General features: G+C 36.2%; 1 protein-coding gene across 1 annotated transcript; it reads left to right on the top strand.

Annotated features, from left to right (window-relative positions):
• Window positions 1–7594: 7594 nt before the first annotated feature.
• Window positions 7595–8491, top strand: LOC123251670 (vomeronasal type-1 receptor 4-like). The gene has a single exon (XM_044680978.1). It carries the CDS (start codon window positions 7595–7597, stop codon window positions 8489–8491), a length of 897 nt encoding a protein of 298 aa, XP_044536913.1.
• Window positions 8492–26296: the final 17805 nt, after the last annotated feature.

The raw sequence follows: 26296 nt of genomic DNA, 5'->3' as shown, positions 1-26296 counted from the left end.
CTTAATTTTGGATAAATTCAATGAAAAGATAAACAAAAATAAAAATGTGAATATGTTTCAATTTCTTGTAGAATTTTTATAAAAAATTGATCACAGATTTTTCAAACATATCTAAATTGGCAAAAATAACAAAAGCATTTTTACATGCCACATTGTATAAAAACTAGTAATCAAATCAGCCTGCAAAAAAAGGCACACCAAAATAAAGATTTAATAATGAAATTTAAAAAACAATTGAGTAAAAAACACATTATAGAAATAATAATTATTTGAAAGAAATGATAATGATGAAAGAACATGCTAAAATTTCTGAGATACATCTAAAGCAATCCTCGGGGAAAAAAAATCATCACTATGAGCATACACAAATGAAATAAAAAAGATCTATGAAAGGAATTTTGTAAACTAGCCTAAAGTACACCTAAAGTAATTACAAAAGTGATGATATTGAACTTTAGAAAAGTAATTGATTAAAAGACAGCCAAAAGTGTTAAGTTAACCTGAAGGAGGTTCTCTTGAGAGACTTATAAAATTGAAAAAAACATAAGCTAATTTAATGAGAAAAGAGCAGTGCATAAAATGAAATTGAAAAATGGAAGAGTATAAATTAAAAGCAAAACAAAAGAAATTAAAAAAATAATCACAAGTGAGAACACAATAAAATATTAGAAGAAAATACATATATATTTAAATATAAACACACATTTAAATATATATAAAAGAATCCAATGTTAAAAAGAAAATATAATTTGCTCTAAAAAAACCTCTCAGGAAAAGTCTTCTGCTTCTCATAATTGTAAGGAAAATTCAAACAAAATTTTAAAGAAAAAATTGTCCCTTTATCACACAAATTATTTTGAAAATCTGAGAGAAAAAATATTCTCTCAGATTAGTTTTAGGAAATAAATACAGTCCTAACACCTATAGCCAGGAACAACAAGCCAGAGAAGACATCTAAGTGAATATCTAAGTGAAAATCAAATAAAAATTGTTAAATCAAATCTTTTCAATAAAATAAAACTTTCTACCCCAAATAATTTATTATGAGGATGAAATTGTGGTCTAACAATCAATAAATTTAATTTTAAAAAATACCCCAAAACACATGATGGCCTCAATACATGCAGAAAATGTCCTGCAAAATACTACTAAATATATGTTAGCATTTATGTTGCAAATGCTACAAAATATAGGCAAATATGGACCTTTTTGATATCACTAAAATAAAACCAGAAACTAGCTCTCTACATTTTATAGTTGGGAAAACTGAAGCAACTACGTTAAGATATTTGCCCAGGGACAGAAAGCTATTGATTCTGTCAAGCCAGATTTGAACTCAGGTCTACCTCACTCCAAATAAATTGCGTGATCTAACTAGTTACAATAAATTATATAAACTATTGCCTTTCTGCAATGAGGTCCCAAATGAGATTATATAACAAATTTGTTGTGGACTGAATGAGCTACTATATTTTTATAATTTTTTGCAGTTTCCTCATGCCACATGAAAATATGAAAGAAGATGGTGAATATATTTTGAGGATTGGGCTCCAAGATGTAAGACCAGTGATAGAGGATTACAGGGAGAAATGCAGCCATTGAATCAACATATGTGTTATGTATGTATGTATGTATATACACACAAACATGCCTATATATTTTTTTTTAATTTTAAACCCTTTAACTTCTGTGTATTGACTTATAGGTGGAAGAGTGGTAAGGGTAGGCAATGGGGGTCAAGTGACTTGCCCAGGGTCACACAGCTGGGAAGTGTCTGAGGCCAGATTTGAACCTAGGACCTCCCGTCTCTAGGCCTGGCTCTCAATCCACTGAGCTACCCAGCTGCCCCCATACCTATATTTTAAAAAGCAATTAATTCCTCCTTAATTTGGCCCATAGTTATCTTTTCAGTCTCAGCCCCACTTTGTTTTGTGGCTTAATTTGGCCTTTAATCTTTTTTCATTGCAGTGGATACAAAATAGGAAGACTAGAGAAAGAGATAGAATAAATAGATCCAATTGTGCCAATTGATCAATCACGAATGAGCTATAACCAAGGCAGCACTTCATGTAGAAGCGCAATTTACTGACTTAAATGGTCTCATTGTTGCTCTCTGGGAGTCACATGGTAGTACTTCATTTGTTCCTCTACTCTCATCAAAAACAGCAAAGTTTCTTCCATAGCTACTTATTGATGTGGCACTAGAAATTCTAAATAATCTGCAGTCTTTGTATAAAGGCATAAACACTTGGGACAAAAGTTAACTTTCTTTTAGACAGGTCTCAGATAGCTCAGGCAAATAGTGTAATTCCCCTGCAGATGACATGATAATTAGAACCCTGGAGGAACATGACCTCAGACAGAACAGGCTCTACAACTCATAACCCTCCTCTAATTATGATATGCGCTGTTATACATACATATATATTCCCTCAAATATTACTCCAGTTCTGCTTCCTACTCTATTGGTAGAGTCCAGCTTGGTAAGTGATTGCATATCTTTAATTTAATGATTATATGTCTAGAGAGTAGCCAAAGATGTTACTGAATGCTTATTGAATGACTCAGTCAGTCAAAAAAACATAGTAAATACTTACCTATTTACCAGTCTGTGTTCTAAGTGACTATATATATATATATATATATATATATATATATATATATATAATGACTATTGATTGACTGAAACTAGAAAGTATTAATAAGAATTGTAAAACCTTGGGAAAGAAACTTAAGGTATTGAGAATAAAGAAGATAGTGTCATCACCACTGCCAATCAGAAGCAGTGGCTTTAGAGGAGAAAAGCAGTTTTAGGAAGTGAATTATTTTTGAGAAAGTGATAGCTGAGAACAAGTTTTAGATTCATGGACCACTGCTTAAAAAATAGAAATTATAGCAAATAGTAAAGGGATATAGTGTACTTGACAAGGGATCGCACAATTCTATTTATAAATATAACCAAAGGGATTTTAAGGGTGAAAAGGACAGGGAGAGAGAAATTACTTAAATATCTAGATAGGCAGCTCTGTGGAACAGTGCCAGACCCAGAGTCAGGAAGACANCATATATATATAGTATGTATATACTACGTCGCTTTAGATAGGTAGATATAGATAGACAAATAGATAGAAGCAGATAGATAGATGGAGAGATAGATTGAAAGATAGAAGCAAATAGGCAGACAGATAGAAAGATAGAAGTATATAGATAGAAAGATAGATAAAAGTAGATAGAAAGAGAGATAGATGCAGATAGATAGAAGTAGATAGATAGATTTGAACATAATATCAGAAAGAAGATATTTAAATTATGAAAAACTGAGCTTTGACTAAGATTTAAAGGAAGCTAAGGAAGCCAGAATATGGTGCTGAGGAAGGAGATTTAAATGGGCAAGAAACTAAATGATTTAAAGAAAAAGAAACCAGTATCCCAGGGTCTCTCTGGAGTTAACCTAAGGAAACCCCATGGAAAGATAATAATGAAAAGGAAATGTCTCACCTGATAAGAACTGGCATTGCACCTTCTCCAGACTACAGGCTTTTCAACCCTTCCTTCTCTGGGCTTCACCTAAGATGAGTCAAGGGAAGAAGGCAAGGTTAAATTAATTTATATGAGGTTCTGACCCTGAGATATTCTGCCCAAATATCATCCCCAGGCACATACATGGGAGGTATTAGGTTCATTCTAATGAGAAGATAGGAATGGGATCTTATACTCAATCCGACCTCCCAGTTTTAAGGATAGGATTTTGGTATCTAAGGTAGGCTCTAGTAATGAACAAAGAAATTGCTTCATGTCTAATGATGTGAAATAGCATAGACCGAGTCTGGAATTGTTGGCTGGGTTGGGAAAGGACCATGGGAGTAAAGACTTCTGGCTTCAACTCTCTTTTCCTTCCAATCCTTACCCATATACTTCTATCAACCTGGCTCAGCCTTCTACTTTGTGAACAAAAACATAATAGTTCTTTTGAGGAAAAGTGAAGCAAATCATTCTGATGGTGAGAATATGTTCCCTATTGCTTTTCAATAATTCAGAGCCTACCATTTGAGAATACAACACTGATATGCAAACTAAGAGGTCACTTCTCCGAATCTTCATTTTCTACCTCTTAAATATCACTATGTCTTAGTATTTTACCCCATCTCAGGATCCTTAGTGCTCCTAGTTATGTTTAATTACATTCATACACATGATGTAGTAGTTTCCTTCATTGAAAAAAAAAGTCTTCATATGGGAGCAACTAGGTTCTCAATTCTCCTATAAAAACAATGGCTGTCTATGCAGCATTATCTTCTATTACATTGATGTTGATGCTGTGTTATTTGGACTTACAGAGAAAGGGTTCAAATTATGGTTTACTTACTGTCCATGTTCATTTGTTCAATTTTTTTTTCTCCTTCAGGCTTCTATTTCCCCTTTAAATTTTTTAAAGTAATGATTCAAGCTAATTAGGTTTAAAAACTTATCCCCACTATAGATGCAATGCCTTGACCTCTCTAGTCAAAAGAAGTCCTCATAGAAAAGTTCTCAGAAATTCATATTACCCTCCTAATTCTTTTAGGTGGAGGTGATAACTGAGAGACCTGGTAAGGAAATCACTAAATATATTTTTATTTTTATTTTAGTTTCTTAAAACCCCTACTTAGAACTTAGAACTGTATATTGGTTCTAAGGCAGAAGAGCAGTAAGGACTAGGCAAAGAGAGTTAAGTGATTTGCCCAGGGTCACACAGCTAAGAAATGTCTAAGGCCAGATTTGAACCTAGGACCTCTTGTCTCTAGGCCTGGATCTCAATTCACTGAGCCACCTAGTTGCCCCCACTGAATGTATTTTTAAAACATTGTTAGCTTATGAGAAAATGTGTGTTAAGAATAATTTCTAAAAAACACTTGGATTTTAATAATACTTTTTCAAATTTTTTCCACATTATTTATCAATACAATTTTTAATAATCATTTTCATCTTAATAATCACTACATTTGAGCTGTATTTGAGTAATTGTGTGATAACTGTATAAGAAAAAGCACATTGTAAGCAATATATGATGCTCATGAGTATATTTTTATATAAATTACAGGATTTTTTAGAGACTTGGAGAGGGGGATTACACTGCAGGCAGCCTATACCAAATGAAACCACTTGGTAACTGCCAATGAGAGAAGCTCAGGAGAGAACATCATAAAGAGCATAAATTGGCAGAGGGGACAGGAAAGGGTCCTGTTACCTTGGAAACATAGGTAGAGAAGGATGTTTGGTCTGACTTGGGGTGGGCTGAGCTGGCTTGCAAAGAAAGAGGCTAAAAGAGATAGCTGGCCAATTGTGGCTTGTGTTTCTATCTTTCTCTAGCCCACTTTTTACCATTTAATAAATATTTATAAAATTAATGACATCCAGAGAATTTCAATCATAACCATATCATTCTGAATTCAGATTTTGCCAGTTCCTTCTAAAGCAGGTGATAGTCTCTCTCTTTGTGAATCCTTTGGAGTTGTCATGGACACCAGCATTGCTGATAATAGTTAAGTTATTCACAGTTGATTATTATATCTGTTGCTGTCATTGTGTAAAACATGCTCCTGATTCTGTTCAATTCATTTTGTATCATTTCATATAAGTCTTTCCATATTTATTTTTAATCATCTTGTTTGTCATTTCTTATGGCATAATTCCATTATAGTCATACTCTAACTTGTTCAGCCATTCCCCAAATGACAGACATCCTTCCAGTAACCATTTCTTTACTACCACAAAAAAACACTGCTATAAATATTTTTAAACAAGTAGGTCCTTTTCCCTCTATTTGATTTTTTTTGGATGTGTGTACCTAGTAGTGGTATTGCTGGATCAAAGGGTCTGCATAGTTTGATGGTCCTTTGGACATAGTTCCAACTTGCTCTCCTGAATGGTTATAACAGTTCATAGCTTCACCAATAATACTATTGGTATTTCAATTTTTCAATATTCCCTACAACATTCATAATTTTCCTTTTTAGTCATATTATCTGGTATGATAGTTATGAGTCAGTAGTCAGAGTTTTCATGTATTCCTCTAAGAATTACCTGTTCATATCCTGTGACCACTTATCAATTGGAGAGTGCTTTTTATCTTATAAATTTGACTCAGTTCTCTAAATATTTAGGAAATTTGAAGTCAGATGATTATGATTCCACATCTAGAGCTCTTATTGACTCTAAAGCTATGGGGAGCCAATTTAAAGAGAAACTAGATACTACAAATATATTAACTTTTTATTATTGTTAATACTCATTAAAATACTTAACAATATAATTTATTACCCATGTATTTATTGAATAGAAAAAAACACAATTTTCTTCACCTACAGAGCCAGGTATGTTTTATTGTTCTGTTATTCCAACTTTTAAAGAAATTCTTTATCTTTTTCTTTGTGTTGATAATCTAATTGAAATTCATTGTTATTGAGTTTTACATAGGATACATATGTATTTGACCTGGGTGAGGGAAAGTTACTCAGCCCTCAGAAATTAGTCAATTAGCATGTTATATAAGAATTATAAGTTGAAAGTTATACCTAGTTAACTAGCTAGATACACACAGACCAATATATGTGAGCAAATATATACACAAATGTACATATGTGTACATATGTGGATAAATATGAATACTATGATACATAATGCATTTGTATTAACATGGATTTCATTTTCATAGATTATAACTGAAATATAGAATCTGATGAGTTAAATAAAATAGAAGAAAAGAAAGGGAAGTACGGAACAGAACTCTGAGAGGCCCTTAAGGTTAGTATTCATGACATGGATGAAGAATCATCAAAAGATAGTATGAAATAATAGTGAGAAAAAGAGGAGGAGAATCAGGAGAGATTAGCATCATGATCTATATGTGGTTGCTTGTCTGTTCTAGTAGAAGAAAACCAAAATGACATTGAAGTGATTTCTTTTAACTTACACAGATGTTGGATTTAAATGAGATAACAAAAGAAGAAGATAAAGTAGATTTGAATTTGTTGAACAGGGTTATTGACAGGTGAGGTAAGAGAAATAAAAGTTTAGATGCTACAAAGATGAAAGCCATAGAAACAAAGGGAGTCAATAAAAACATGCTCAGAGGTTTTCTTGGTTTTGGTATGATTAGTTATATTGTGCTCTTCTTGTACCCATTCTGAGTTTTCTTAGTAAAGATATGGAAATAGCTTGCCATTTCCTTCTCCAGTTAGTTTATATATGATGAAACCAAACAGGATTCAGTGACTTGCCCAGGGTCCCAAAACTGGTAAGTGACTGGGGCCAGATTTGAAACACAGATTCTCCTAATTGGGCAAAATAGTCAATCCTCTGTGCCACATAGATGCCTGGAGTTCTTTAGGCATAGTGAAAGATGGAATGATAAAAGATTTTTATCTAAGGGAATTTTAGAGGTCAATACTTAATCACTACCCACTGTTTCAGAAACATTTTTACTCCTCATATGGAAGAACATAAGATGATAGAATTTTAGTAAAAAATCTTAGTATATACCAAGCATAATTTCATATTTTTTATAGGTCATATTGAATTTGAAAGCAAATCATCTTCCCAAGACATCTAAGGAATGGAAACATATAATGAAATTCTAGGGATAATATACCTGCAAATAACTGGAGTTGGATTCCTAGGCAACTGTGTCCTTCTATTCCTAACTGCTTTTTATTACCACATTACTCATAGAACAAGACCTAAAAGCCAAATTGTCATTAGTTTGACTCTTTCCAATATCATATTGCTTCTCTTCAGGGGAATACCCACTTTTACAAGGCTTTGGAAGGTAAAATGTATGCTGGACAACTTTGGGATTAAAATCACAACATATATACAGGCAATAAGTCGGGGCCTTTCCATGGGTAGCATCTGTCTTTTGAGTGTCTTCCAGGCCATCACTATCAGTCCTAACAATTCCATATGGACACAATTAAAAATGAGAGCACCAAAATGCGTTGTTCCATGCATTCTTCTTTGCTGGATCTTCAATCTGCTATTAGCTATGGTTGTACCAATATACCATATTGGATCAAAGAACAACACGGACATTAAAGATGGATGCAACACTGGGTATAGAGCTATGGATGTGAATAATAAGAATCATATAAAAGCTGCAATCATAGCATGTGTACGTGATGTTTTGTTTATGAGTCTAATGACCTGTTCAAGTGTCTATATGATCTTAATATTATACAGACACAAGAGGCATGTCAGTCATATTCATAATAATAGTCTTTCCATAAAGATATTTCCTGAAACCAGAGCCACCCTAGCTATCCTGTTTTTGGTATGTACCTTTGTTTTGTTTAATATACTCAGTCCCTTTTTTTTCCTACATATGCTCTATTTTAAATACAAAAGTAATTGGATGATACATGTCTCAGCCATTCTGTCTCTGTGGTATCCAACAGTTGGCCCTTATATTCTGATAACCATTGATAACCAGATGCTCAAAACATGTGTTCATTGATAGGGTAAAAAGCTATACAGTCTCCATCATCCTTTAATGAACATCCATATAGAAGAATTTACAGGCATAGAGACTTGAATTTTTCAGCTGAAATGAACATTAAAAAACATTTAAGTCCATTTTTGACAGATTCTTGACAATGAGGTGCAGGATAAGTGAATTATGAAGAAATGCTTGCTTTCTCAACTCTAACCTATTTTCCATACTTGAAAGTTCCATGAAAAAATGGCAAAGATTGAAAGTTCCCCAACAAACAATCACTCTTCCTGACTGGGATTTTGGGAAGATCTTTAGACTTGCTAATACTAATTCCTTTACCTATTAACATCATTTCACTTCTCTCTCTAAAACTTTATTCCCAAGATGTCATGCCACGACTCTGCAGTCAAGATGGCAGATTAGTAGCAGGGAAGTCCTGAAACTGCTCTGAATATACTTCCAAACCAATTTTTAAAAGTGCCTCAAAAGGACAGAAGTGAAAGTGTTATGAGCAATGGGGCTCTCCCACTGAACACAATGAGAAAGGTAGGCACAGATAGTGGATTTCCAAGAGATAAGGGGGAACAGGAGGAAAAATTGCACAAAGTAAAGCTCAGGCCAACCAACCCCCACATACACACCTACCACATATGAAAGGGAATTCTTTATTCTATTTGTCTACTTTGAGTTAATCAAACTAAGAAGCCCCTACTTAGCCCCTACTTAACACTTTGTTAGCCATCAAGTAAGAGAATTCACAAGTCACTTACTTGGGGAGTTCTACCTTTTTAACCCAATCAATCAGAAACTTGTGAATCCTTTGATGAGAATTGACACCTTCAAAGGAGGAGAGGTGGATCCCACAGGCAGTGTTAGGCAATTTGGAAGCTGTGATTGGCCCCTGTGAAGAAGGGAAGGGACAAGAAGTAACATGGAAAAAGGACTATCAAAAGTCCTGAGTGTTTTCATCTTGAATCTTTGGCTTGAAGCTTTTGTTGGTGACCTCCCTCTTGGAAGTGACTTTGGACTTGGACCTTGGCTTCAACATGGGACTGTGACTCTTGGACTGGCTCTTGGGTGAGTGAGTAGCTGGCCTTTTTTTCCTGGCTTCTGGAGAGATTAGTTCTGGAGAGGCCACAGATCACTTCCTGGAATAAATCCCCAAATGACAGCTCTCAGGAATGTTATAGCCAAGTTCAAGAGCTTCCAGGCCAAGGGAAAAATACTGCAAGGGGAAGAGGCAATTGAAAGAAACAATTCAGATATCATGAAACCCCAGTTGGGATTACACAGTATCTGGCAGCTTACACATTGAAGGACCACAAAGCTTGGAATATGATATTCTGGAAGGCAAGAGAACTGGGTATAAAGCCAAGAATCACCTATCCATCAAAACTGAGTATATACTTTCAGGGGAAAGTATGAGCATTTAATAAAATAGATTTTCAACTATTCCTGACCAAAAAAAAAAAAAAGACCAGAATTAAACAGAAAATTTGATGTACAAATACAAAATTCAAGAAAACTATAAAAAGTTAAATAAGAAAGAGAAAAATATTTAAGAACTTCAAAAAGGTCAAATTGATTATATTCTTATATGGAAAGATGGCATCTGCAATTTTTAAAAATTGTTTTCATTATAATAATAGAGAAAGAAATTTACAAAGAAAGAGGGTGTGGTATTAAGCTGTTTAGGATATGTAAAAAATGGGGGGGTAGGATTGTATTAAAAGAAATACAATGGAAGAGGTAAAATGGGGTAAATTATACCACATAAAGAGGCATGTGGAGGGTGGACAATACTATTACAAGGAGAGGATGAGGGTGGTGACAGGTGATACTTAAGTCTCGCTCTCACTGGAAATGGTTCAGAGAAGAAAGAACAGCCAGATTTATTTGGGTATAGAATCCTCTTACCCTGTAGAGAAGTAGGAGGAGATTAAGAAGGGATGTGGAAGGAAGGGGAATAAAATAAGGGAAGGGGAAAGGGGGACTGATTAAAACCAAGATGTCATGCCAGAAAACACATTGCTAGTTTGCCTTAGTCCTACATATCTAAATGTAACTCCTTTTATTGTTTTGATAATTTAATTTCCTGAATGATTTTACCAAGCAGAAATTCATACTTGGTCAGATAGGATAAGAATTCTCAACTTCCAATGATAGTTTTTTTTCTTATTAATTAAACAAGGGCCAACAGCTTTATGAAGTACACTTCTTGGCTTCATAGGGTTAGTGGATATTTCATAAAATAAACAAAGAGAATCAATATAATACAATTCCATAGGAAACTGAGAACCAAAGAAAGACTGAAAAGACCTCAGAAATGTTTTCTGTAAATATCCTCAACTAAATAAGGGAATGAAAATATATTTGATTAATTTCTTGGAAATCTAATTAAATGTATATAAAATTGAAAATAATAGGAGAGAGAGAAGATTGTGCATGCACATCCTAAAATATATATAACATAGAGAAAAACTACAAAGAACAATTCAAAGTGAAAGTCCCAGGATTCCATGGGAGATGAATTCCTTTAAAACAACAAAACCTATCATCTCAAATCTTTATACAGATTGACCCACAGGTTAGTAAACAAATAAAAGAAAGGGGAACTTCTAATGCAGAGCAAAACTTGACCTTATTCTTATTGCAGAGACCTGGAAAGATCCCAGCACCTCCACTTTCTCTCCTCTCAATCTTTTCTTAATACCTTGCAAGATGGATTCTGATCTTACTATTCCACCAAAACGATTTTCTCCCAAGTTAGGAAAGATTCCATAATTATTGAATTATATACTTTCTTTCTCAATTTTCCTTGACGTCTCTGCAGCCTTTGACACTGTTCATCACTTGCCTCCTGCATATTCTCTTCACTAGAGGTTTTCAGGATACTACTCTTCATACATAGTTTTCTTGCTACCTATCTGACTGATACTTTTCTTTCTCCTTATATTTATTTTTTCCCTAGCTCATATCGTTTAGCAATAGATGAACCTCAGGGTTCTTTCTTGGACCTTCTTATTTCATCCCTACATACTATTTCCCCTGGTAATCTTTGTAGTTCCCATGGATTTCATTGCATTTTCTATACTAATGATTTTCAAATCTACCTATCCTATAAAGAAGTCATTTCTCAAATATATAAAGAACTGAGTCAAATTTATAACATCTAAGTCATTCCCCAGTTGATAAATGATCAAAGGATATGAATAGGCAGTATTCAGATGAAGAAATCCAAGCTATCAATAATCATAAGAAAAATGTTCAAAATCCCTCTGAATTAGAGAAATGCAAATTAAAACAACTATGAGGTACCACCTCACACCTATCAGATTGGCCAATATGACCAGGTAAAAGTAAATGAGAATCTTGGAAGAAATGTAGCAAAATTGAGACGCTAATGCATTGGTGGTAGAGTGAAAACTGATCCAACCATTCTGGAGGGCAATATGTAATTATGCCCAAAGGGCCATAAAAAAAGGCATACCTTCTGATTCAGCAATACCACTACTAGGTCTGTATACCAAAGAAATAAAAAAAATAGGAAAGGACTTATTTATATAAAAATGCTGCTCTTTTTGAGGTGGGTGGCAAAGAATTGGAAACTAAAGCAATGTCCCTCAAATGTGGAATGGCTGAACAAATTGTGGTATATGATGGTGATGGAATTTTATTGTGTATGGTGCAGAGAGGGGGCATAACAGACTTGCAGGCTTGGCTGGAGAGTTCTTCTGTGTGTTAAGGAGAGTTTAGAATCTTGGGAAAAGTTCAGTTGGTCCTGGGAACTCGTGGAGAGTATCAAGGTCCATCTGGGCTCCTTCTTTAGATTGAAACCTGGCCTATATTTTGTAGCTTTTCTTTTAAAATTGTTAGTTTAGCTAATTCCTTTGAATCTCCCTAGCCTACCTTATTCCTACCTTCATTTTCCCTACCTGAAAGTCTGAGAAGTTTTGAAAGGAGAGTAAATCTGAGAGTTAGTTCAAATCTTTGATAGTTTAGTCAAACAGGGCTTACCCTTGTTACAAATTTACCTTATTGAATCATTGTATCCAGCTTTTCTACCCGTTTTGCTACAAACCCTCTCTGAGCTGGGTAGGCTGGTCCCTACTGAGTCTCACGTTCTTGCCTCCCTTTCCCCACCTGAAGCTTTCTCTAAGCAGCTGTTAGGGCTACCTTGTATCTTCTACCCATTAGCAATCTACCCTAGAAGATAATAAACACCATTGGTCTTTAATCAAAACCCTTTGGCTACTTCATTAGTTGATTAGTTAGAGAGGGAGGAAAAGAGAAAGAATAACATTCTCTCTGGAGTTTGAGGGAAGTTGAAGGTATCCATTTTGGAGGAAGTGTAATTTCAATACTTCCTCTAGTTCTTTCCTATGAGACTGACTAGAAGCCTCAAGTCAGTTTCAAGCCATTCTTGGCTGGCTCTAACCTTGCTCTGTAAAAGTGTCCCTTTACTTGAAGGGCTCAGTCTGTTTACCTTCAGTGTTTTGTCTCTAACTTGGGTTCCAGTCTGTATTTCTCTGCTGTTGTTGCCTGCCTTAGATTAACTCGTCCTCTCCCTTGCAACTCTTGGTACCTCAGTGTTTATATTTCCTAAACTCAGACATTCCCTTATTTCTCCTACCACCTCAACTACCAACCTTCACTATTGTACCTTCCTCATGCACTATATTGCCTTAGGGATTCACAAAACCCTATCCATAGTGCCTATCCTCAATTCCAACCAGCTATTACCTATAGCCTAATAACTGTATTACCTCCCTGCAATAAGCCCTTATTACCCCTAGCTTCAGTCCCTTTCTACATCCTGAAATTCCCTTATTACATTTGCTATAAGGAATGATGAGAAGAATGATGCCCAAAAGAGCTGGGAAGATGCACATGAACTGAAGCAGAAGGAAATAAGCTATGAAGACGGGATTAACTCTCCCCTATTATTCTTTATATTTTAGCCACCAGGAATGTATACACCCCCACTAAATCCTTAATTGGGGGAGGGAGGTCTATGACCCACGTGTGCTAATGAGTAGCAAATAAAAAACAATTGACTGTCTCCTGGGCAGTCTGAAGCAAAGTTAAAGCTGCCATTCGTCCATGTAAAAGTGGAAGAGACACAGGAAGTGATGCAAAGAACTGACTTAAATATGATCATAACTTCCTTTGAGGGTTTGTTTCCTCTTTGAACTTGATCTTGGAGGAACTCAGGCCTGAGACCTAGACTGCTTCCCTTGGGACTGCCACTTGGGTGAGTGAGAAGGCTGACTCCTTTTCCTTGGTGTTTCTGGAGGCACTAGCCACCAGAGCAGCCCCTTGTCTTGGTGGAAACAGGAATAATAACAATAACAACAGGAGGAATACATACTACAATTCCAGATACAATAATAACACCAACAATAATAACAACAGGGACAACAATAGTAGATACAGTGATAAGGTTAAGGCCAGATGTTGTGATCATGACTGTGCCAAGTTTAGCAGGTCCCCAAGCTTGTCAAAAATGGAAGAATACCTGTCCCAAGGTGCTAAACCTCGTACATTATGAACCGAGGAAGCAGCCTTAGAAAAAGCAGTTGTTGCAAGAAAAAAGAAAGGAAGTGATAATGATGTAGCAAAGGAATGTGAAAAGAACAAAATGGGTGCAGAAGATATTATGAATTATGGGTTGGAGGAGGTAACACAAAGTTACAAAGATATGACTGAGGAGGACTTGCAAATGGAGGAGGATATAAAAGAAATTAAGGAGAGAATTTATGGGAAAGGAAACAGTGATATGGGGTACACTGACAGAAAACCAGGCACATCTGCACAAGTTCTTGATAAAAGCTTGAAAAAAGTAGCATTCCTTGATTCTCACTATGGGGGGACAGAACCATTCTGTAGTAAGACTGTGGATCATTTACATATACAGCAAGGCCAAATAGCAAGGGCAATGAATATAGACAAATGTTCTAATGGGGATCTCTTGGAAATGGACAGTGTCAACAAGGGAGATGGGCTCCTGCAGACCATTGAGAAGGAAAGTGCTGAATTCTCAGACACAGGCACTACTTCTTCTCTATCACCAACTAGGGAAGCTGGAAAGGAAAGTGAAGATTCTAGTAGCTACAATACTAGAGGAATTTTAAAGCTAGATCCTGGAGCTAGAGAATTTGTACCAAGCCTGCTTCAGGGTCAAGTGCATGAAGATGTAGCACACTTTCAAGCCTGTGATACTCCAAAGAGAGCTGCCTTTGGAGTAGATTCTGAGTTAATGCATTTAAAGGAATTCAGTTTAATAAATGTCAGTAGCCAAGAGAGGAACAAAATGACATCAATAGGGACAAAGGAAGAATCTGCAACACTGACTTTGTTTCCTATGCAAAATACATCTAGAGTTGAGTTTCCTGTTACTGACATGGAGTCTAGGGAGCAAATACTAGAAGAAAACATAGACTCACAGGATTGGGATGTAGTCATGAACCAAAAACACATTCCCAATTCTGGAGAATTTCCTTTAATGCAGAGAAATACCTCTCCTGAATCTAACTTTGCTAAAGTCCAGCAAAGCATGTTCAGTGAAGAGAAGGACACTCTACCTTACTCATGGTCTGGAAAAACTGAAGTACACTATGACACTGATAGGCCCATGAACAGTCCAGGGATGCCAATTCAGGCATTGGCAGTCCAACAAGCCATTGTTGAAGGAGACTTACCATCATTACACTCACAGAATCCTGAGCCAGCACAGACAGAAGTCCTAGAACAAGATCAATGGGATTTGGGAGACATAGAGATAGAAACACCTTTGGTACCTGTTGATCAGACAGCTAAAAACAGGGAACCTTTGGTTATGGTAACAATAGGAGATCAAATCTATCCTGCTCTTATTGATACTGGAGCAACCCGATCTGTGTTGACATCAGCACCAGAAAATTGTGCACTAATGGGGTCTGTGAGAGTAAAAGGAGCCACTGGGCAAATGGAGTTGGTGCCCAAGCTAAGATCTAAGATGGTGAAAATAGGCCCAATGACTTTAGATCATTCTTTTTTGTTGATACCCGGTTGTCCATCCAATCTCCTGGGGAGGGATGTTCTTTGTAAATTAGGTGCCACTATCCAGTGTGATAGGTCAGGACAGATATTCCTACACTTACCCAAACAGTCACTCAAGCACCAACCCTTGCTATTCCTAGGGCAAGTGGAGGGTGATGAGGAGGAACAACACATAGGGAGTATCTATGAAATACCAGAAGATATCCCAGAGGAAGTTTGGGCTAAGCATTCAACCAATGTGGGAATTTTGAAATCTGCAACTCCAGTTAAGATCGAGGTGAAAGAGGGTACTCCACCTAGAATCCCTCAGTATAAGTTGAGTAAAGAGGTCACAGAGGGTATCAGACCCATTATCCAAAGTCTCCTAGAACAAGGCATTTTGGTCTATACTGTATCTGAGTAAACACACCTATTTTACCCATTAAGAAGCTGAAGAAAGATCCAAATGGCAAGACACAATGGCATTTTGTTCAGGATCTAAGAGCAGTGAATAATTTTGTTAAGAAGGGACATGCAGTGGTACCTAGCCCAGCAAATATCATCGCCAAGATTCCAAGTAATGTGGCCTGGTTCACGGTCGTGGACCTGTGCTGTGCATATTTTACTGTACCTCTGCATGAGTCCAGTCAGAAGATTTTTGCATTTTCCTGGGAGGGAAAACAACTCTGCTGGACGTGAATTCCACAGGGATTTGCAGAAAGTGTGAATATCTTTTGCCAAATCCTGCAAAGAGATCTTGAAACCATCATATTCACTGAGAGCAAGCTAGTACATTATGTGGATGACCTTTTGCTAATGTCACCAAGTGCTTGAATCTGTCAAAGCGACAGCAAATATCTGTTGCAAGAGCTATGCAAAAGGGGACACAATATTTCCAAAAGTAAGATTCAGTGGGTGTTACCATGTGTAAATTACCTCGGCTTCGTGTTGGAAAAGGGTACAAGAAGGATTTCCCCAAAGACAGTTGCACATATACAAAAGCTGTGCATGCCTAAGACCAAGAAGCAGCTCCATGCAATATTAGGTATCACGGGTTACTGTAGGCAGTGGATACCTGGTTATAGTCTGATCTCAAAACCTCTAACAGACTTGACTAGGAACACTGTCTCAGAACCTTTAAAACTTACACGGGAGCACAAGCATGCTATAGAAAAACTGAAAACAGCGGTGTTGACCAGTCCTGCACTTGGAATCCCTGACCATGCAAAATCATTTCACCTGTTTGTGCATGAGGACAAGGGAATAGCCAGTGCAGTGTTGATGCAAACTCTTGGGGATCAGTTCAGACCAACAACCTATTATAGCTCCCAGTTAGATGTTGTGGCTAGGGGGATGCCACCTTGTATGAGAGCAATTGCAGCTGCAGCCCTAATGGTTAAGAAATCTTCAGATCTGGTTTTGGGATGTAGGATTATGCTGTACTCTCCTTATCAAATAGATACCATCTTGAAAAACAGCAACCTGCATGCATTTACTTCTCAGCGCTTATCCCATTATCAAATTGTGTTGCTGGGCAATGAAAACTTGACTTTCCATCATTGTAAGGAGATCAACCCAGCTACACTAATGCCAGACTTACCATTAGAAGGAGAAACCCCAAGTCAGGAGAAACAAGCAGAGTGTCTGCTCACATCCAATCCCACAAATAAACTGTCTCCAAACCTTCTCAACTGCCCCTCACCCAAAGTTCTCCAAGGGGGGCTCCTGGAATTCTGGGTGAGGCTCTCCCTGTACCTTTGCAGGGATTCCATGCTTTGCATCTGCACACAACAAGGCCTCATGGCTAGAAGTCTTGTTTAATTAACCTCTGTGCCACTCCCCCTTTGTGGGGCCTCTGAAGGTCTGCCTGCATCAGACCAGGTCAGAGTAATTATCTCTCTCTCTCTTTCTCATTTTCCTTGCTTTCACTCTTTCTATTTGTAAATAAACTACCATAAAAGTCATTCTGACTTAAGTCATTCATTTGAAATTAAGTATTTAAATCCTGGTGACCAAACTCTTTAATATTCAATCCAACCATAATTTTTACCATTTACATTGTGGTCAACCATGTAGGTTGTGACTATTACCCTCAAACTTCCCAAATTTTCTTGACTTTCCCCTTACTTTTTGTTACTATCCCCAAGTCAGCTTTTAATAGCTTTTTTGAGTCTATAATTCACAAAAGCTGTCAGACCAGGTGAGTGAATTCAAATATTTTCTTTCTTTTTTCTCCTTAAAATAAATAGAACACAGTCATTTTTAATCTTATCAGCAGGGTCCTGAGTCCTTCCAAACCCCCTCACCTCAAAAAAAAAAAATAAAATAAAGCAACCCAATTAGCTGGGGGGGAGGGATTCTATCTTTCAGCTACCTTGATGGCAGTAAGGTGTATGGTTTTCCTTATTGGCAGCAAGCAGACTGATTTGTTCCTTAGGAAAAAAAAAACTAGCACTAAGGGCCACTCCTGAGGAAAAAGCTTACATTCCCTCTGGGTGGGGGGAGCAGCCCTGTTCCACCCCAACAGAATTCTATCTTGTAGCCAAGAAAAAAAATTTCTGAAAAAACTACAGTTGTTTTTCATTAGAGAGAGTGATTTTAATTAAGTCTTAGCCATGTTCTGCTCCTGGAAGTCTACTTTCCTTTTTTCCAAGCTCCAAGTGTCTCTAGTTTTGAAATTTAAGTGAGAATTAAAAACCTGGTGAGGACAGCTAGAAAAAGCTGCAGTTTTTTTATCCAAAGAGGGAAGCACATGGTTCTAGTGTTTTTAGCCTGAGGTGGAAAGAGAAAACTCTCTCAAACCTTTTACTTAAACTACAGGCTTCAAAAGTTTTGGCTGTCTCTTGTTGTTCCTCCTAAACTTAGCCTTTCCAAAACTCATCCTAGATCTAAAGGCTTTGTTTTTCCACCTGCCCTCCACCCAGAAAGTTAGTTGGATTAAGGTCTGTTCCAACAAAAGGACCATACCCAACCCCTAGCCAAGGGGAAAAAATCCTAGCCAATAGTGCTATCTGACAAAAATAAAATTATAAGCAATTTAATAATCAAATTTAAAAATTTGGTTAGGGCAATTAAGCAGCATATTAAACAGCATGGCTTACTCTATGAAAGAGCAGTATATTACCAAAGTTTTAGGATGTTTTTTCTTACTGCTGTTCCTGTGTGTACTAATGGGATGCCTTGCAATTAGCTCAAATAACCCTATGATTCATATGGGAGGTCCATCTTCCTAAACCCTCGTGTCATTTTTACCTACCTACTCTCTGTAAGACATCCACTTTTATATTTGTCCACACTATTCTCAGTGTCTGTATGAGAAACTCCAGATGTGTGACAAAAGAAATCTAAATGGATGATTGTACTTGGGAGGGGGAGTAACCTTAATAAGAGTTCGGAGGTAAATTTTAAGCCCTTTGAAACCTCATTGCTTTATTTATTGTTAACTCTTTTAAGTTTTGTTTCCCCTCCATAATAGTGAAGAAGTTTATTGGAAATTGGAGAAAACAACTTCTGAATCCAGTGCCTGTATCCTGTCATGATTATTGTATTTGCTGAGTGTTTTAAAATTCAGTTGTGTTTGTTAAATTCACATATCTGGTGCAGCTGGGTAGCTCAGTGGATTGAGGGTCAGGCCTAGAGACAGGAGGTCCTAGGTTCAAAGCCAGCCTCAAACACTTCCCAGCTGTGTGACCCTGGGCAAGTCCCTTAACTCCAATTGCCCACCCTTACCACTCTTCCACCAAGGAACCAATACACAGAAGTTAAGAGTTTAAAAAAAATGAAAAAATAAAAAATTCATATATCAATCTAAACTGAGATCTTCTGTTACACTGTCATTTTCGGCTATTATGTTCTAGCCATTAAGTATATGTACTGTTTTTTTTTTACATTGTCTTTATCTGTACTTTCCCCTATGACTATACTGAAGAACATATCACTGTAAAGTTCATAGTCAACTTGCACAAACCCTTTCACCAACTCCATCGAGATCACATGTTGCCTTAACAGCCTTTGTTCCTTTTTGCCTTTGTTAACTGTCACATATATATGATGATGGATGTACTTCATCAAACTGGTTACAACCTGGATTAATAACTTTTGGAGAATTTAATAAGTTAAATACCTCACCTCCATATTAAAATGGATGCTACATAAAAGTCATGCCTTTTAGAGCTCTTATAGTCTCATGCCAAAGGAGAAAGCAATACTGTAGTCCTCACCTCCAGTACAATGGATGAGACATAATAGACATGCCTTTAGAGCTGTTACAGTCCCATGCTAAAGGAGGGAGCAAACCTAAGGGGTTGGTTAGCTCATGATGGGTTATAGTCTTATAAAATTTTCCTAAGGGGCATGGTACTCCTAAATGGCCCCCAAAAGGGAGCATTTCAACCAAGGTTGAAAGATTTGCTACATCTGTAAAACTTGTGACAAGAATATATTAGCTTCTCGGGTTTAAAAAAAGTCACACAGCAACTCATGTAAATCCTATATGATAGTGGGTTTGTTTACTATTTTCATTAACTAGGCTATTATAATTCTGGGGAATTTTGGTATTTCTTGAATATGAATTAACTGCTATACTACTGTTTTTTTAAAGCTGATTTCTTAATGAAAATTATGTACACTCACACTGTGGATCATAGCTAAGTAAAAAATGGAATAGATCTCATTTTGGGATGAGAAATCTTTGTATTTTACCTCTCCTTAGTAAACACAGTGCATCACTGATTGTGAACTATATATTTTTGAAATTTTTAATAAAAAGTTATCATTGTTTTTCCTTGTATATGCAATAGGGTATTTGATTATCCCCCTTTTTCTTATGTTTTTTTACTTAAAGTACATATAATAAATATTAATCTTTTTTGTAGTAATATAAGTTTAATATATTTTATGTAATATTAATGCCTACCAAAAAGCTTTAGACTATGGAAACCTGCCATTTATTGATAAATGCTATGGGACTCTGATTAATGGTTGTGTCTGATTCCAGGAGAAGGGAACAAAAGAGCCACTATACAGTGCAAAGAAGCATAAGGTCAAGGAGACCAACCGATCCCAATAGGATTGATGAGAATCTGCACAGTGCCTAGGAGCACAAGGTCAAAAGGGACCAAACCAATCTAGGTAGTATTGTTGAACTTCTACACCAATACAAAAGGACTTGAACCTGGTGTGAGACTCAAGGTTGCAGTGCTTGACATGTGTTAAAATGCAGAACTCCTTGTATCACACTTCTTGTGAAATACTCTCAGTCAAGTACTGAAGTTTGACTAGCATCCTGGCTCCCTGTATCCCTGAGAGTAAAGGTAAAATCAGATCAGGGAATGGCACTTCCCTTTCACACAAAAATCTAGTCTTTTCTTCTCTCTTATAGTATGGCAACTTTCTGTAGTCTTGACTGCAAATGCATAAAGGCAATATTACTGCCTTTTGTCTTACAGACTTGTGAGACAAAAATTACTTTCATTAGACCCTAACACAAGGGCCTGTCATGAATTTATTAAATTGGACCCTAATACATGTGTCTATTATGAATTTATTCTTGTTTACTAAATTTTATTTACATAATTAAAGAAATTTTATATACAGAGATTTTTGATAATGTGATTCTGATTTTGAATTCCTCTTTCTCTCAAAGTTTAATTTTTTCCATTTGTTTTACTTTTTATGTTTTTTGGTTTTCTTTTGATAATTGACTCATACACCCCATAATTCAACCATGTATTCTTAGCTGATCTGGGTGTTGGTCAACACCCTCTTCAAGGGGGATTGTATTTTTATAAAAATCCAAAATTTAAAATTTTATTTGAGAAAAAAATTTCAGGGAAAGAAGCTTGCTAACTTTTTAATCCAGAGAATGAACTGTTTTGCAGAAAGATGCCTGCAAAACTACACTGCATCAAGGAGATCCAGAATGAACTTTGGGTTATAATTTATTGAACTAAAAGTGGCAACAGATAAGGAATTAAGGGAACTTCAATCAGCTGGAGGATGGCTGAACAAGTTGTGGTATATAATTGTAATGGAGTATTATTGTAATATAAAGAATGTAATGAGGATGAATTTAGAAAACTTTGGAAAGACATATCAACTCATGCAAAGTGAAAGGAGTAAAAGCAGGAGAAAATTGGATACAGTAAATGCATTATTATAATGATTAATGACCATGAAACTATTAGTTATTTTGATCAAGACTATGATCCAAAACAATTTTTTAAAGATCTCTTGATGAAAAATAGTATCCATTTCCAGAAAAAGAACTGATGAAATCTATATGAATATTGAAGCATAAATTTTCAATTTCTTTATTTTTCTTTTTTACAACAGGTATGGAATATATTGTGCATGTTTTCACACGTATAATTCATATCACATTGCTCGCCTTCTTAATGGTTGGGTAAGAGGTAGGAGGATGGGAGAGAAATGAGAATTCAAAATTTAAGAAAGTAATCATTAAAAATAAATTAATAATACAAATTCTAACTTTCATAAGAAGCCTTCTCTAACCTTTCTTAATTCCAGTGCCTTCCTTCTGTGGCTTATTTCTTACAATTTTTGTTCAATTATTTTAGTCCCAACTTACTTTTTGTAACCCCATTTGGATTTTCTTGGCAAAGATACTGGAAATGATTGTCTTTTTGCCACATTTGAACTCAGGGAGGAAGAACAGTCTTCTTGACTCAAAGAAGTGACTGGCATACATAAGGCACTTAATAAGTGTAGAATTTTTTTTATTGATGATGGGCATCATGCATATAATTTGTTAAATGAAACAGGATAAAATAAAAATGACAGTTGCATTATGTATGAAAAAATTATTTTTTCCATAAAATAGGAACTAGCAGTAGGAGATTCTGCTAAAAATATAGAAGCTCAGTGGAAGGAGAAAAATAGAAATAGTTCTATCATCACATATATTATAAATTTCCTGGATAGTCAGTCAATAAAATTCATTTATTCTACTACATGCCAGGCATTGTACTAAATCTTGGGGGTATGAGTACAAGTTTGTTTGTTTTTTTTTAAGGCAATCCATAATTTCAAGGAAATTACAATTTAACAGAAGAAGACAACCCAGAAAATACAATGGAAGAGACAGTGAGCAGGTTTGGGATACGCTATGAAGGCATGATGGAGAAGTTCAAAGAAGTATAAATATTGGGAAATGGGGAGAGAACCATGCTGAGCTTAACTATTATGATGAAGACAATTATCCAAGACAATTCCAAAGGACAGGTAATGAAAAATTACAATATGCTATCAGACCCAATTTGTGTTAGGGTTAAACATGACTTTCAATATAGTCTCCATTAGATGGGATACAAAATAGGGAGACTGCAGAAAGCAGTATAACATGGGAACCCAATTATAAGAATTGGAAAAGGAAAACCAGGTTATCACCAAGGAAGGAGCTTAGCTAGAAGCCCCATCCATTGACTCAAATGTTCTCATTACCTCTATCTGAGAATCACCTGCAAGTTCCTGAATTCTTCCTCTGTTCTCATCTAAACGAGAAAAGTTTCTCCCCTATTGCTCATTGATGCTGCACTAGAGGTTCTAAATAATTCAAAGTCCCTGTAGAAAAGTGTAAACACTTGAGACAAAAGTTAACTTTCTTTTCAAGAGGTCCTAAATGCCCAAGGTAAAGAGTGTAATTTCTCTACAGAAAACATGATAATTAGCGCCCTGGAGGGACATGAGCTCATACAAGGCAGGCTATATAACTGTAACCCTGGCCCTCCCCTAAAGATGATGTGTACCCTTATACATACATACCCCAAACACTGCTTATTGATGTTCAGCTTTCTGCTCTATTAACAAAGATCAGCCTGGTAAGTCACTTGTGCCTTAGAACCAGATATAGAAGTTGATAAAACTGAAAATTATCATTAATTTAAAGATTTTATGCCTATTGCCTAGCTCATGGCCTTATTGAATAATGTGAGTTTGTCAATCAAAAAGTCCAAAGGGCAAATGTCTATGCACTAGTCACTGTGATAAATGTGGGGAGAAAAAGACAGGCAAAAACAATCTCTGCTCCCAATAAGTTCAAAATCTTATGGGAAAAATCACATGTGAACAACACTATATGAAAACATGTGCTTATGTGTTTGTGTGTGTATGTATGTGTGTGTATAGCTTGAATATTAAACAAAGAGAATTAATTTAGATTTTGAATAAGTGGGAAAGACTAGTTTCAACAGGTGGGGCTTTGGCTTAGGATTGAAGGACACTAGAGACACTAGGAAGTGGTTGATAAGGAAGGAGTTTTAAATATGTGAGACTGAGTAATTCAAGGAAAGGGAATCCCAGTGTCCAAGAGTCTATGGTGTGAACCTACAGATGAATTCTCCAAATGATAATGAAAAGTGATGGGAACACCTGATATCTAGAACTGGCATTGTACTTGTTCCAGAGGTTGCTAATGGCTTCTCAATTCTTTTTGTTCTGGGTTTCACTTAATATGGGTCAAAGGAGTAGATCAAGGTGAAATTAATTACCATGAGATTCTGACCTGGAGGATTTTTGCCCAAAGAGCATCCTCAGGCACATACATGCAAAGTCTTAGTCTGTTATATTCTGAAAAGAAGATAGAAATGGGACATTGTTACTTCATCTGATTTTAACCTGAGGAATAGCATTTTGTCATCTAAGCCAAGATCTGTTAATGTGCAAAAAAAATTGCCTCCTTTGAAATGGCCTACATAGCACATTTATGGTATGGAATTTTTGTATGTAGAGAAAGGGGTATGGGAGCAAAGACCCATGACTGATGCTCTCACTTCCTCCCCATCCTAAATCATTTCGTTACTCCAGTGAGGCTCAGTAGCATCCTCTGTACTCAGAAAGAATGTGAGCAAAAGGCTGAAGTTCTTGTGGGTATTTGAATCACCTTTTCCCTTAAAGAGAATCTATGCTCCCTATCACTGTTCAATTATATAAAGCCTGCTTTTGAGAATATAACCATGATATGAAAAATTGAGAGATCACTGCGTCTTTATTTTTGCCTCCTAAATAGCATCATCCCTCAATATTTTCCCCCATCCCAGGATCCTCCCTGGTACCACTTATTTTTATTAAGATTAATATATGGATTTAGTGGCATTTCGCATTCCAAAAATCATTCTTTATATGGGGACAAACAGGTTGTCTTTTCTCCTGTAAAAAATTTTAAAAAATGGTTGTTCATGCAGCACAATGTTGAACAGGCACACATTTTGGACTTAGAGAAACAGGGTTCAGATTCTGGGTCTATTATTTACCATCTATGTTACCTTGGGCAAATCCAATTCCTTTTTTAGATCTGTTTTTATCATTCTTAAGAAAAAATGAAAAAAATAGACATGATGTGGACCACTTAAGTTCATTCCCACTCTACATGTAATATTTTTTTCTCTTTGATGAGTTAGGAAAGATTCTGTCTCTGGCTAACATATAAAACAATCCTCATTAATCCATACTGACCACTTAATGTTCTCAAGTATGAAAAGCTGCAGAATCTGAAGATTAAAAGTGTGTTTCATGTTCCCAAAGCAGGGAGTAGAAGGTGGCTTGTGAAAAAGATAATATTGGGAATGGGGAATAATAATAAACTGAGACACACTCACACCTCACAAGGGAAAGACAGACAGAAACACAGGTAAATCAAATGGGGATGTGAGGTTTGGGAATGACAGTTGGTCTATAATGCCAACTTGCCAACCAGGGAAAACCAATGAAGTGAGTTCTCATAACTAAGAGGAGACAAGAAGTGCTAACAAACTGAGTTTATTGGTAATAACTGAGGGAAGTAGGGAGAGGGGTATTTCTATATTAAGAGTTGCCTAATAGTTTAACTAAACTAGATTTCTAATTAAGCTGATCTGTAACTAAACTAGGAGGGCTGGAGAGGGGTTCTCACTGTACAGGTTCATAGATGCTCCAAGCTGGTCAAAGATGTTACAGGAACAAGTTCAAAAGCAGCCAGTTAATCCAAAGTAGACTCCAAGGAGTAAGGTATATTGATCTGCTGTCCACAAACAGATAACCCAGTCCTTTCCTCAACCTAGGCCATAATGTTTTCTTGTAGAATCTTCTTCTCAGTGGTATCCCACACTGACAGTTCCTTGGGTATTTGTCAAAAGCTGGACCAGCCAACACATCTCCTTTCCTCCAGCTTGGTCAAATTCCTAAACCTTTTTCAAAACCTCAGCTTCATTCCATTATGGAACTCTCATGTCTTTAAAGCTAACCTGACAACCTGGTACTAATGCTTAATATCTCCTTTACAATGGCAAGGTAAGAAATGTTAGCTAGCAGAAGTGTTAGCTGAGAGGCTTGATAAGGAAATCACTGTAGATAGATAGATAGATAGAGAGAGAGAGAGAGAGAGAAAGAGAGAGATAGAGATGTATAGAGATAGAGATATATAGAGATAGAGACAGAGATAGAGATATATGTAAATATATAGATATAGATATATAGAAATAATATATAGATTTTTAAATATCTAAATGGGAGCAGATAGGTAGCTCAATGGAATGATAGCCAGGCCTAGAGATAGAAGATTCTGTGTTCAAATCTGGCCTCAGACACTTCCTAGCTGGGTGACCCTGGACAAGTCACTAAACCCCCATTGCCTTTTTCTGCCTTGGAACCAGTATGCAGTACTGATTCTTAGATGAAAGGTAAAGTTTGGAAATACATAGAAGGGAATTTTGTATTTCATTGATCTTATGCTATAACAAGCACAATGGAACGTGTTTTTTCATAGGTCACACTGAATTTGATATCACATTCTTTTCGCAAGACGACTAAGAA

This window comes from Gracilinanus agilis, chromosome 6 (genome assembly GCF_016433145.1).
Source record: "Gracilinanus agilis isolate LMUSP501 chromosome 6, AgileGrace, whole genome shotgun sequence".
Classification (NCBI taxonomy): domain Eukaryota; kingdom Metazoa; phylum Chordata; class Mammalia; order Didelphimorphia; family Didelphidae; genus Gracilinanus; species Gracilinanus agilis.
Note: the sequence above shows the minus strand (reverse complement) of the source record. Positions and strands in the feature narration are given on the sequence as shown.